The sequence below is a fragment of the Lonchura striata genome, chromosome 8 (assembly GCF_046129695.1).
Source record: "Lonchura striata isolate bLonStr1 chromosome 8, bLonStr1.mat, whole genome shotgun sequence".
NCBI lineage: Eukaryota > Metazoa > Chordata > Aves > Passeriformes > Estrildidae > Lonchura > Lonchura striata.
Genome location: NC_134610.1, coordinates 18,749,003 through 18,763,394, shown reverse-complemented (window position 1 = coordinate 18,763,394; position 14,392 = coordinate 18,749,003). Strand labels below are relative to the sequence as shown.

The 14,392-nt window shown below is 36.5% G+C and overlaps 1 protein-coding gene across 7 annotated transcripts in view; it reads left to right on the top strand.

The window, feature by feature from the left end:
* LOC110469652 (sodium channel protein type 1 subunit alpha) overlaps positions 1-14,392 on the top strand; it is an 88,887-nt gene that overhangs the window by 13,722 nt on the left and 60,773 nt on the right. For all 7 annotated transcript variants that reach the window (XM_077785019.1, XM_077785020.1, XM_077785025.1 and 4 more), the window contains one exon: positions 11,878-12,193. In XM_077785019.1, coding sequence (XP_077641145.1) covers positions 11,930-12,193 — 264 coding nt within the window. In that variant the 5' untranslated portion in view covers positions 11,878-11,929. The remainder of the gene's footprint in view (positions 1-11,877; positions 12,194-14,392) is intronic.

Sequence of the window (14,392 nt, the reverse complement as noted above, 5' to 3'; positions counted from 1 at the left end):
CCCACCTGAGCTACATATCTGAGAAAATTTTGCAAAATATCTTTATTCTAACATAACAGCAGATCTCCAGAAGTCCCTTCCCTCCACAGCCTTTATGAGCCTATAATACAAAACCACATGTTAAGAGTGCTGGGTGGAGATTGTCACCAACGTGTCCTTATTTCTAATAAGGAACAGCTATGCACCAAGGACAAAAAATTAATATATACATACTCTCAGTATATATAATATATAAAATATGTGAAGTCTATATTAAATATATAAAATTATAAACCTATTTATTTTAATAGAAAGCTATATTAGAACATTTGGAAATGCTAATATAGGTATAGTGTTGCATTGTGAGGTATGAGGATTGTTCCTTCTGCACCAGCTCTGAATTGTTGTATTTCGTGGGTGGGACATAGAGTAGACAGAAGTTTTCAGCTTTACTGATATAGATATGCAAGGAGACAAGGAAAAAAGTCTTAATTACTATCAGGACCTTTGAAATAGAAATCAAGCTGAAGACTACTTTTATTCAGACAATATTTTAAAATTTTTATTTAGAAATAACTTTTGAAGCTCTTCTCTTCTAAGTCTGGTAGCAGTGGTGCCAGCACTGTGTTTGCCACGCAGCCCCTGCCCAGCAGCTTGGCAGGGCACACACATTCTGGGGGGAGTTTTTTAAAAACTGGTAAATGCTGTAGGTAGTGCTAATGCTGAGGATCTGTTCAGTTCATGGGAAGCCTGTGCTGCAGCCTGCTGAGCTCTGCTCTCCCTGGCAGTGCAGCTGCTGCTTTGCTGTGGGTTCCTGTGCTTGCTGGGCTGCCCAGCTGCTGCACAGCCTGCCTGCCAGCCTGGCACCTGTGGGCATCGACCCCACACCTGCCCTCTGCTTTCCCCTCAAGCACGTTTCTGTACATCTGTGATGTCTAAGTTCAGACTACTACTGAAGCAGCACTAAATAATATTTAATGGTTCTGCTGGGAGAAACAAAAATGCTTACTGCCCAAGAGTAGAGAGTGATAAAATACGAGATTTGCTAGCAAGAGAAAGAAAAGTAGCTGGTACAATACATGCTCTTTTGTCTACATGCCTAATTCCTAGACAGTAACAATGAGTTTTGGAGGAAGAGAAAAAAAAAAGAGGCTGAGGAAATCCAAATTAATTTTTTTTTTTTAAATGCAGGGCAGTAGTAACCACCTAATTTTATTTTAAAAAGCTATTTATTTGTTTCAAAGCAATCTGTCTTTAGGACAGTAAGCTCTATTTAACTCTCTAATAGTGTTTTACTCAAAATTTCTTCTCCCTTTTCCTTTTATTGCCTTGCACATTATATTTCTCTGCAGGTCTTAGCAATGGCAATTATTTCTCAGGGTTGTATGCTTTGCAGAATTCTGAAATGCAGGAAACTGGTCAGTTTAGGGAAGAGGTTTTTTTCCTCTTGTGATTAAAGTAAGATTGACTATGATATTAGGGCTGAAATTTCATATGAAACATCTAAGCTTATATATTTAAGTCTGTATTTTAGTGCTTAGGCAAAAAATACAATGCCTCCATGCAGAGTGACAAGAATTTTGTATTGACTGCTATGTGAATTCTTGATTACTTAGCACTTTGGAAAAGCATGGCTTGTGCCTTTAGCTGTCTGTTCAGATAAGTTTCAGATAGGAAATATGAGCCATTTTCTCTCTTTCATGTGAGAAGAGATTGTGAAGATGGCTAAATAATGGCTGGGGGCAGTGCCACTGTGATTAGCAGCATTCTGAAGTGAAGTCCACAAAGTAAGCTGTTTCTCTTTAGAGATCTGCAGGTCTGTGCTTCTCTGTGTTATGCTTTTAATTCAAGTAGCTTTACTGAAGCAGTATTTATTAACTGCTTTGAAGGATTACAACAAGACAGATTTCAGATTTTCTGAGACATTCATGTGTTATCCCTGTTAAAATTCCATATTGCAGTGTTGTAGGGTGTATTTTACTTCTGGAAGTTTCAAGAACTTTGTTATTAAAAACCTCCTGCTCTCTGGCTGTGCCAGACTCAATTCTGAGCCCATTCCTTCATATTGCTCATCTGAAGTATGCACTCTTGAATTTTAACACTTCTTAACATCCAGGTTCTTACCTGCAAATTATTCTATTTTGATTCGTGGCCAGCGTTATGGGCTGCCTTGGAATGACATACAGGAACTTTTGGATGTCTGCAGTAGGCAGGAGTTCAGACATGGAATGTAGGATCTCAGCCTGAATGTCCTATTCAGACACTGAGAGGGAGGGAATTGCTGCTCCAGCCATGACATTTGAATGAGATCTGAAAGTATACTGTCTCCCAAACTAAGTATAAGGAAGAATGCTCAGATGTCACAGAGGGAAAGAAGATCTTTAAGGTGATGAAGTAGTTTTGGTAGCTGAAGAGCTTTGGAAAGTATCATGAAAAAGAAGAGTTTAAAAGGAGCATAAGTGAAATGAGGGATCTTTACAGATATTTGTATCTCCTACATATGACTGGAGATCTTCAAAATTACAGTGTTGATATAAATTGAGAATTTAAACAATGGAGTTAATGTCTAAGAAATGAAATTTGAGATAATGCCGAAAGGCTGCTAAGGGGCTCTGAGAGGCAGTCATTTGCTTTCTGAGAATTTATGCAGAATGATGGAGCCCGAGAAACTAGCTAGAAAATAATTCTGAATAAGGTCAGCATTTTTTGATAAGGGCAAGGAAACTTTTCTGGTTTTTTGTAAGAATGATGGAAAACAGACCTTCGGTATGTATGGCAGCAGGAGAAGTATAGTGTGATTTGTAGTTTGGCTCCAAAGCTTAGACAAGGACATTTGACACATATAAGAATCAGATTCATTATGACTGCTACTAGCACAGCTCCACTAACCTCAGCAGCCCTTAGGCTTGGTTGCCTTTCCTGTGCTGAGCTGCTGTGTTAAGCACTCATAGCTTGGGGTGAATCACTCCATCTAGAAACTGAAGACATTTTCACCAGCAATGGCAGCAGAGGGAAGTCTGAGTTAACTAAAACTTGGGTCAGTTGGACTATATATAGGATAAATAGGATGACTCTGAAAGATGTTAGGAGACTAAAATAGCTGCAGCTATCCATTTTTCCCACCTTCAGCAAGGTTCATGTGGTTTGGACAACTTTGATCATATTCTGAAAAGGTAAACTTCACAGGTGTGTAAATCCATTTACCTGCACAGTAAACATGCCTGTCTGCTGTTCAGGGCACAAAATCAAAAGTAACCCAAGAGGGGCTTTGCTAGAAAAGCTCAGACATCTGCAGATTTGGAGGTTTGAAAGCATACTGTCTCCCAAGTCCAGAAGAACTGCCTGTAAAAGGCAGTACAGGCAGGTTCATGTTGCCTCAAGAGCTGCTTATGACACAATACAGTTTTGGCTGCACTCTGTCAAATATAGTATAGATGTAGCCTGAGCAAAATCAGTTGTAAAACAGAATATTAACATTTCATATTGCAGCTGATAAATCTATGTGCTCATGTTTCAAAACAAACATCTTAAGATTTTATTATATAATATATTGCACTTTTTCACTGAGGTCCTTTCTTCTTAAGGGACACAGTCACTAAGGGAATAGTCTTTTTAAGGTGCCTAATCACAGTCTTACACTTTGGCCACCTGTTACGAATCACGTCATGGTGTTTTCACTGAAAAATTGCCTTTTGCTTTGCACTCTTACTTGGCTTTAACTGTCTTTTACAGTGGTAACAATTTTTATCTTGACCTTAGTGGGATTTGGAATATTTTAGATACATGCACAAAGTTCTTCCCACTTGCTGGCTTGCTTCAAGCTTCTGTGGTCAGCATGTAATTCCCCCAAGTCCCTCATCACTGAGCCACAGCAAGCCTAACTTCACAACCACATTACCTGCAAATCCAGCCCTGATGCCATCATGCCCAAAACACTCCCAAACCACTCAGCTTCCAGCAAGCCTGGCTGCCTGGGAGGGCTCAGACATGGAGGAGGGAGCTTGCATCTCGCTCTGTAGGATCCACTTAGGGACCATGTTAAGCTCACTTCCCCCATGGGTTTGCCAGAAAGACAAAAAGATTTCATGGAGGGAAAAAAGTCTGAGCAAGAAAAGTAAGAGAGGAAAGGAGACCAAAAATTTTCATGACATTTTCATACTTCCTGATGAAATTTTAAATATAGAGAAAACAAGAAATTTTAAGAGTAATAAATATGGGAAACATAAATGGATGTAGCAAACCAGCTCCTTTGCTAAGTACTGAAAATTATTCTGTATTTATACTTTTCATAGGCTCTTTCCTCAAAGTCAAATTAAAATCTGTTTGATGTAATTTCCTCCTATGATATTAAGTCCCCGATTTGTCCTTGACTCACAAGGAATGAAACACAAATATTTTTAAGCTTTTGACTGTGCATGTTTCCCTCAGACTGAAATGTCCTTCGATTCATTAGAGCCATGACCCCACAAATTACATTGATCTCTTCTCTGACAATGTTCACTGTTAACATACTAAAGTCTAGTTCTTCATAACTGGATATTCATATCTTTATGTATCTTCCATTGTTGTGCTCAAGTGCATTGAGAAATGGTTTTCAAAAAAGGAAGTTTCCTACTTGTGTTTCTCACTGTAAGCTTATTTATACAAATGTTTCTAGACTGTACATACAGTATGTGCAGAAACACGGTTCAGCTCTTGGTGTGGTAGGAAATGGTGCCCTGTCTTCAGAGGCATTGATCAGACAAGAAACATGACATGCTGAGGAATGTTTCTCCTTAATTTTTCTCAGCTGGGTGTATTGTAAATCGATACCTAACTCTGGGAGGTTGAGTGGCTAAAGCTTTCTCTCGTCTGGTAGGGCTGGAACTACCTTTCACCCTGGTCTGCTATTAGTGGAGTAACAAGTTATGGGGAACTATTAATAATTCATAATTTATCCTTAAACTATTTCAGATATTGCCCTGGACACCCAATGCCAAAATACCAGAAGGCATTGCAACTCACTCTTATAAACTAAAAATTATTAATTAGAAAAAACATTTCAAAACACTTTAATCTCTAATACAACATTAAAACCAACAATTTAGAACAGCAATACACAGTTTCAATCACAAATGCAAGAGTATTTTCAATTAATGATAAAAACAGAAGTGTTGGTTTTGAATGAGAATAGCTGAAATTATTTCAATCACTTATCACAAATCCTACAAAATGGGAAATCTGGTATTTTATAATCAGAAAAGTTGAGACTGAAAGAGGTCTTATTTGTTGACATTGTTTGCTGTGGTCTTCAGTTTACCATGTTGATTCTTCTACTAGAGTTCTCATCTTAGAGGCGGAGCCACATGAACAGATTCACGTTATACAGACTTTGTAATCTATCAGTTTGAATTCAAGGTGGAATACAAGATAGAAAATTTTATTAAGTACTTTATTGCTTCATTATCTTCATTAATGTAGTTTGTGTCCATTTGGTGGGCACCAAGTGATATTTGCAAAAAGTACAGATCTCAAACCTTTTTCCTTTTTTTATATTTCTGTACCTGTATTTGAGAAATAATTACTGAATGTGCACTACAATTCCATGTTTAACCACATAGCTTAATACTGTATTTGATACAGTAAATGTTGCTTGTTTTTAGCAGATTATCTGATCTTCAGAAAATTACCAGACAGTGGCTCAGAATATGAATGAGTGGATGTTTCAAAATTTGTTATCATTTATGCTCTTTATAAATATATATAAATATTTCAGATATTTCTAATGAACCTTTTTCCATTTTTGAATAACAGATGGTATCTTGTAATATGCCAAGACCAGAACTTAAATCTTGTCTTAAATTCAATTTTAGCTTGATATCAAATGAATCAGTAGCATTATGTAATGTACACTGCATAGCCTACATGGCTTTGCTTGTTTTTTTAACTGAAGAAAGATGCTGTTATGTTTGCTAAAGTAAATATAAACAGATGTTTAAGAAAATTAAACTTGAGTTAGTAATGTAGATTGTCAGTAAAAGGGGTCAGTGCTCTGATCAAATGAAGGAAAGCAGAAAGATTGCTGCTCTGTACTGCAGTCATTTGCTGCACAAGATATGCTGCAGGAACAAAGTAAGCAGAGAATCCATTCAGCTTGGTAGCAGCCCAGTAGTTCTAAGCTATTAAATGCATCTGCTTAAATGGACCACTAATGCAGTTGCATTATGACTTGTCCCATTAAAATATTTTATTTCTTTCTTTCTATGAAGCTGCATAATTATTTTTGGTTTTTTCAGCTGTCTAAAGTGGAAAAGATTTGTTTGCAGTTAGTTAGACTTGGAATTAGACTAACAAAGCAGTAAGCCGAAGCAAGCTATTTCTTTTTAATCTAAAGCCAAGCCTAGTACCTATATTTTGGTTTAGAGATACATTAGTTGAATTTAAAAATATGCTGGGAATAGCAATTTCAAAAATGTATACATATATATAACTAATAGAGATGGATAATACACTGTGTCTACATCATATGATTTTCTAATTTCCTCTGAACAAGACACAAGAACAGGACTGAAAATCTAGCTGTTAGTGGGAGAAAAGGTAGCAGCAAACAGCTCACAGGGAGCATCCTGATTATACCAGCATGAGGGTTTTGCTGGCTAGTTATCTTGTTGGGGAAGGCTGGCTTATTTTACTTTGCTTTATTTTTCAAAACTTATGCTTGTATTTTCTTCCTGAGTTAAAGAAATTTGTTGTGAGTGAACACTATAACTAAACCCTGTTTTCCCATAGTTAGTGCTACATTTTTTCTTCACAGCTAATGTACCTCTGGTGATTTTCAACTGACTTTTCTCAAGTGAATTTACTAGGCATAATAGAGAAATGGTTCTAGGAGCAGGGATTAGAAGCCATGATCACCTTCCCAAATCAAAGCTTACCTTTAAGATGCCAATTCCATGTTTTCTTACACACCTTCTTTCTATCCCATTTATCTTGATTTCGTTCCTGCACAGTAAGCTAAGCAGTGGTACAACAGTGTGGGTATCAGAGACATGAGCTGCATTTCCTATCCCTGTCTGTTCTGCTTTCTGGCTGCACTGACTGAGCACTGAATTACCTTCCTGAATCACAGAACTACCCCATGGCTGTTTGCAACTCTGTGGCAAATTAAATAGTCATCCTCTCTCCCCATCACTCCCCTTCAGCAACCCTTTCTGTGTCAGGTTAAGTAATGGAAATATCCAGCTCCAAAGCATAACTTCCACTTAAACTGGTTGGTATGTACTGTTGGATTGCTTCCAATATTTCAGATAATTTATTTATATAGCTCAGTGCATATCTATGTACCCTATTCTGATGTCTGCAGTATTACTGCACCTACCCTTTATTTAAAATTAATATGCATTAAATAAATGCAGTTATCCAAGTCTAAGTAATGTAATGCAAGCAAGCCCTTGTGCCAGATCTGCATTATCCATGCTGAGAGGGAGCATCAAGAAGATGGTAAAAAAAGATATGGGAGAATCCTATTATCAGTCTGGTAATATGCAAGTTTCCCTTATAAAGCTGTCCATGAGAATTAAATTTAATTTTATATGTGAGCTACAGGGAATCATAAAAAGTTGTATAGTTCCAATATTCCAACCTGATTCCTGCCCTTCTGCCAAGTGTGTTGCTTTGGATGTCCTACCTACCTTTGCAGTAACCCTATAACTGAGACAGACAGGACAGACACAGGCTTAGTTCTGACACTGCCCATACAAACTGTAGTGGCTTCCCACAACTTTTTTCCTCTCTTCCCACAGATCCACACTTTGAGGAAGGTAAATAGTATTTATTCAGTATGCTGAAGACAAGAATCCTAATGACTCATTGATAAATCAAAAGTAATGAGAAACTGTGCCAATAAATGATGCAAATTATAACAGAGATCTGGGCTTTGTGACTTTACATGTAGATTCATTACTGTATCTTTATTTTGCAGCAGTTAAATTTTAATTAGCGGCTCTTATACCAGAATATGAAACATCAAAGCACGTTTCAGTTTTGGATTTGAGGGTATGGATAAATATAAAGAAATTCACTTGCTGAAGTTAAAGTATTTGCATCACTGTAGTTCTACATGTACACTAAGGTTCTCCTGACCAAACACTCCAGAAACTCTTGTTATAAAGGTATGAAGGATATGCAAGCTGAAAGTACTAGATGATCTCAGACTAGGAAATAATCTTGTTCAAGCTTGTCTCTATTTCTAGTTATGTATTGTTTAATTGACTTTTTCAAGAAGCAGTGTGTAACAGATTTGAAATCATTGCTTGACAAGGCACCATCTTTGTATCTACTTCCAATATGTCCCTTTACTTTGCCTAGAAAAAATTATTCAGATGAAATTTGAAGACTATAAAAATACATAGATGCTCTGTGGGTGTTTGATAGCTTAGTTATTCTCCAAGAATGCTTAGATCTAAGATGACTCGATGTGTAGAGTAGCTCATGTCCAGGAGGGCAGTGACTGTGTGTGCACACTGTGTGTGCTGGTGTGTGTGTGTGCCTAGCTAATCCAGGGTAGTTCTGGCTGCCCCAGATTTGGTACACATAGGAAGATCAGCTGTGCTTTGTGCAGTTACACACATGCAGCTGAACACCTCCTGATTTACTCTGCTTGTGGTCTGCAGATGGTCCCATCCCTGCACGCTGAGTGTGCTGAGTGTGCTCTGCAGTTACCTGGCTTACAACTATGTATACTACAAAGTATATGTGAATCTATTTTGCCTGAGGAATATCAGAAGAAACAATGATTCTATTCTCAAATGTTCTGAGTATCTTATTTTCCAAAATCTGAAATGTTTTGCACTGCTCATAAGAAGGTCACTCAGACATGGAAATGTAGAAGGAAAAATAACTCATTCCATATAGGAGAGTAGGAAACAACTTAGTAAGAAATTAATATTTTGGGTATTCTTATAGACTTTCCTATGTTGAATGACTAGTGCTATGCTAAAGACAAAAAAAAAAAAAAGAAAAAAGAAGCTTGTTTGGATCATGTGAGCAATCTGTAGTTATTCAATTAATATTTAATAACTCACTTGCTGGAAACCAGAAGGATTGCAGTAGATTAATTTGTCTGGTATCAATTTTTATCCATCCTCATCACATATAAGTGAGTATAAATCAATTGACTATCATAAAGGAAAGACAAACCTAGTAGTTAAGCACTGCGATATGAGCAATGAAAGTGAATCTGGATTTAAGCTTTAGTAAATTCTGTATGTATTTAGTATTGACTTTTAAATTTATAGAAGATTTCTATTTGCAATTCTGAAGACTTATAATCATTGAAATGTATGAAGAAGGGGAAAACGTATCTGGAATATCATCCTCTAATCTGTTAAGCAGAGGATAAAAAGTAGGTAATCTTCATAAAGCCTCCTGAAAGATGTTAAGTACAGCCTACTTAGATTTAGTTACATCTTAAGGTGTAGCTAGCTAGCTCCATGTACATTTGACAGACTAGAGAATATTCTAGGAAGAGAGAGAAGAGAAGAGAAGAGAAGAGAAGAGAAGAGAAGAGAAGAGAAGAGAAGAGAAGAGAAGAGAAGAGAAGAGAAGAGAAGAGAAGAGAAGAGAAGAGAAGAGAAGAGAAGAGAAGAGAAGAGAAGAGAAGAGAAGAGAAGAGAGAAGTCTTAGTCCCTTCTTTTGCCAAATAAGTTGAACAAAGAGGGCTTGATTGTCTCTTTTGAGTCTCTGCATCTACCTGAAGCCCACAGAGCAAGTGGTATCCACCTGCAGCTGTGTCCCCCATAACATTTGGAAAACACTTAGTGCAAGATCTGTCTTCCAAATTGTGGTGCCGCTCATGGGGATCAGTTTGAGATCAGAAAATTCAGTGATGTGGCTGATAGTTTTTTCTCCTTCTTTCCCAGTACCCACAAGGTGTGGTTGAACATTAAGAAACAGTGTCAGAGTGTACAAATAGTGAGTTTGTATCTTAATTTATAGTTAAGTGACTGAAGTGGCAATTCACAGAAGTAGACAGAACCATGACATAGGGAGCTGAGGACTGTCTAGAGGATACTCGCTATGTGGAGAAAGTCAAGATGTGAAATCCCTTTTAGCTGAGGTACATTTCCTTATATGCTCCCCGCTCCCACCAAGGGAGACAGAACAGTATAATTCTTTTCCCTTGAAAAGAAGCAAAGCTGTACAGAACTGGTTTTGGCATGAGTGTCTACATGGGTGAATACTTAGTGTTTGGGTGTGATCAGCTCACTTTAATTTTTTTTACAGTGAGAAACTCGCACCTTGATTGTTTGAAAGTCATTCCTCAAATTGTGGGTGATGATCTTATAAACCTGTGTGTAATATGGGGGGGGTTTAACATTTTTTTTAAATCAAGACATTTGGGTTTGTGGAGATCATAAATACTCTCACCCCTCTTTCTTGTTTTATATGCTACATTCTAGTACTCGCTACAAAAATGTGATTAAGATGCTGTGCTCACCCTGCACTATTGATCAAGAGAATTTGAGATTTATTACTTAATATAATCTTGTGGCCTTTTTCTTTATTCCCAGCTTTATTATTTCTTCTCCCTTTATTTGTCATCTAATTTCTTATTCTCCATATTGACATTTACTCAGTAGAAAGCTAGCCCTATTAGTATTTGCTTGCCTTTCTGCTCCTTTGCCAGTAATCTGTTCTTACACCTGTGTTTTATTTATCTTTGTTTTCGTGTAATTTTTATTTTGCTAATCCTCCAAAGTTCCTACTTTTAAAATCTTTTTCCATTCTTCCTGTTCTCCCTTAATTCTTCAGTCATTTGCAATCTCCTCTTGAGCCACTTTTAATCTCTATTTCCTTCCTAATTTCCAGCAACTTTCTTCAATTCCTTGAGTTTTTTGTCACCTTTTAATTGATTTTCATGTGTTTCCCGCCAGCCCCCTACCTGCTACTGTATTCTTATTTGTCTTTCTTTCCATATCTCTGGCTTATTTCAGTGACTACTGACCTGCCTTGGCCCTTGGGTCTCTTGATAGGCTGACTGATCATTTCCTAAGGATCTCTGCAGTGGGTGGAGACTGCATTTACCTCTTTACATTCAGGCATGAGGGATATATGCACCATTGTGAGCCCAAATATGCATTTCATCTGTATGTCTGGTGTCAGCAGAAATTTATTCAGCAGCATAGAAGATGCCAAAGCTGTAGTCTTAACAGGACTTCATTTTTCCTTCTTTTTTTTCTTCCCAACAGGTTTATATTTGCAATTGCTATGCATAAATAAATATGTATACTAGAATATTTCCAGAATTTTCTAGTTACAGTTATTTTATAAAGAACCAGACACAGTAACAGCTAAACTGAAATAATACCCAGCAATTGCTCTTTTTATATAAAATAATTTCCCATACAAAAATATATTTGGAATCATTACTTTAATACTTCATAACATACAAATTGACTTTTTTAAAAATGGAAGTTCTGTTTTTACAGTGCTTGTTTTCTGATACTTTTGCTGATCTCAGTGAAATTTTCTGTGTTAGCTCTGTTCAACTGTTCTATTTATAGTTACCAAGGTAATCCTGATTGATTCCAGAGCAGCGTGATCATAATATAACTAGACTTAGGAGGAAAGAATGTATTTGATTGTTCTTAACTTTTCCTTATTTTGAGTAAAGACTATTGTAGTCCTGAAGCTGAGAAATTTTTACAGTTTCAATAACTAGTGTAAGAATAACACAAGTGCTTCTTACAAATGCCAAATCACCAACTAAACTGCTTACTTTGTTTACATAATTTTCAAATTGTGCATTTTAACAATTCAGCATTGCAAAAACAATTGCACTTGAAAATAACTACTGCATCTTTCTTACCTGGTGATTTCAACATGTTTATTTGAATTTTATTTTCTGCTTTCTTTTAGTATTTTCCTATGCAGAAGAATAAATGGTAATTAAAATGTGCAGGATGAAAAGATGGAGCAGTCAGTGCTTGTACCACCAGGACCAGACAGCTTCCAATACTTCACTAGAGAGTCTCTTGCAGCTATTGAACAACGCATTGCTGCAGAAAAAGCCAAGAACCCTAAACAAGATCGCAAAGACGATGATGAAAATGGGCCAAAACCAAACAGTGACTTGGAGGCAGGAAAAACACTCCCCTTTATATATGGTGACATACCTCCAGGAATGGTGTCTGAGCCCTTGGAAGACATGGATCCATATTACATCAATAAAAAAGTGAGTCTGATATCAATCCTGTTCACATGCCAGTGTTTGCAGTGTGTTACTATGCTCATTTCATTTTCTTGGTGTGCATCATAGAGCTTGTTACTTCAGTATGTTAATTTTCAACCAGAACCTATTTGCCTTAATGGTTACTAGCTTTTCACCCTTTTCTTTTAATTTACCTCAAAATTTATTTCTTTGATGTAATTTACTTTATACCAAAGGAACATTTATATCAAAGATGAATCATAATGTGTGATCTTTGATTATAAGCAATATGTAATACTTATACAAATGGGAATATATAATAACAGATATACTTTTTGAACTTCTTAAAAATGAACATACATTAATACTGTATACACAAAAATTCTCTAAGATTATTCATATTTAAAACTGACTCCATGAACTGATGCACAGAACATTTCCTTCACAGAAATCTGCTTTGATAGCAAATGCTTAGGAAATTTGTGGAATCAATAGGGAAACAAACAGATAAGCAGTAAATGTAACAAAAAGAGTATAAAAACTGATTTTAAAGTTTTAGTGAAACTGGCCTTTGGCAGGTGTGGAATGCTTTTAGAATGATCCTGTTGCACAGCCTATAAGCAGCAGAAAAAGTTCATGCTTGATAGCTGTAGCTAGATTGGGTGATACTTTAACTACTGCATTCTATGATTGTAAAAATGTCAATATTAAGATAGTAGTTATTTTGACTTTCACAAACTACTGTGTTCTAAGTGTCTCAGCTTGCAAAATTTCATGTGATTTATGAGTCCTATTTTGACAAGAGAGAAAATACTGTGTGAAAGAACAAATTTTTTATCTCTATTATCTGGTGCCTCTGAAAGAGCCTTTATCTGCCATTCACAGTATATGAAGATTTATCTTTAAATCACAGTTCTACTTTTACAAAGATAAAAGATGTGTTTCTATAAAAGCAGGCCTTGTAGAATTCTGTACTAATTGTGTCTGTTTATGATACATTATTCCATATAATTTTATCCCTACCTGCCCACAGCTCATCCTGGACTTTTATAGCCAAATCACTCTGTCTTATGTTTCTGGCAGTGAAAACAGCTACATGATAGGTATGATTTAAAATAGATATGCCTATCAAACCCTTGGGTATGGAAGACCCTTTCATTCCCTTCACAAATGTGAAGGGCCAAAAACTTACTAAATCAGCCAGGTATGGTGATAGAATTGCAAGAAATGGGAGAAACCAGCTGAGCATATTCAGTCAAGTTTCTGTACTATTTGAAAGTAAGAATCTTTTTATTTACTCACAAAACATGTATGGTCCAAACACATACAGAATCTTCTGGGATTCTCTTCTTTCTGCTGAAGTCCACATCTTGTCTCTCTGCACGTGCTTTAATCTTCTGCAGGACAGAAATAGAAACAGCCCTGTCAGTCTAAGACAAGGCAAAAAATTCTCAAATGCTTCAATTCTGTTTTTTCTTTCTTCAGTAAGAGAAAATGGATGTTCCTAACAGAAAATCAACATCCATTTCAGTTTTTCACCTGTAATTTTACTTTTAAATATCTAATTTCTAAATTTTATTATCTAACTGTGTGTGAATTCTGGAAATATTTATGTCTTGTTTCACTTGTATTTTGAAACTATTGGCAGCAGTTGATGCTCCTGAAAGTCTCAGAAGGAGAAATAATTTGAGAAAAGCTTGTAGCAGGAGTAAACATCTCTAGTAAGATACATAGGAATGCTCAATGTATTTATCTCTGTAATGTTTAACATTTCTTTACCCCTCTCTGAATTCCATCTTGTTAAGCCAAGAAGTCCATTAGCACACCTTCTCCAATGTGACAGTGTGACCACTGCTGCACAATCATTAGGGATGTTCTGTTTCTCCCTGGTGAAGCATCCATCTGAAATGTCATAGATCTAATAAAAAACACCAGAATAAAGGAAAATGTTTATTTGCAAGAAGGGGTTAGGGCAAGTGTAGAGGATTACCCAATGCCACTGCTTTTTCAGAGCTCTGTTAAGATCTTTGCATAAACTACAGCTGATTTGTTGACAGAAACTACCCAAAAGTTTGGCTTCCAAACTTTAAAGTAGGGAATACAAATGGTTGCTCACAGCACTGGTCACTGTATTTATTTGGAAAAGATGTATAGGAATTTGAGGAATATTTTTTTATTACAACCTTGGGACACGAATGAAGTCATCCATAATTTGCCTTTCAA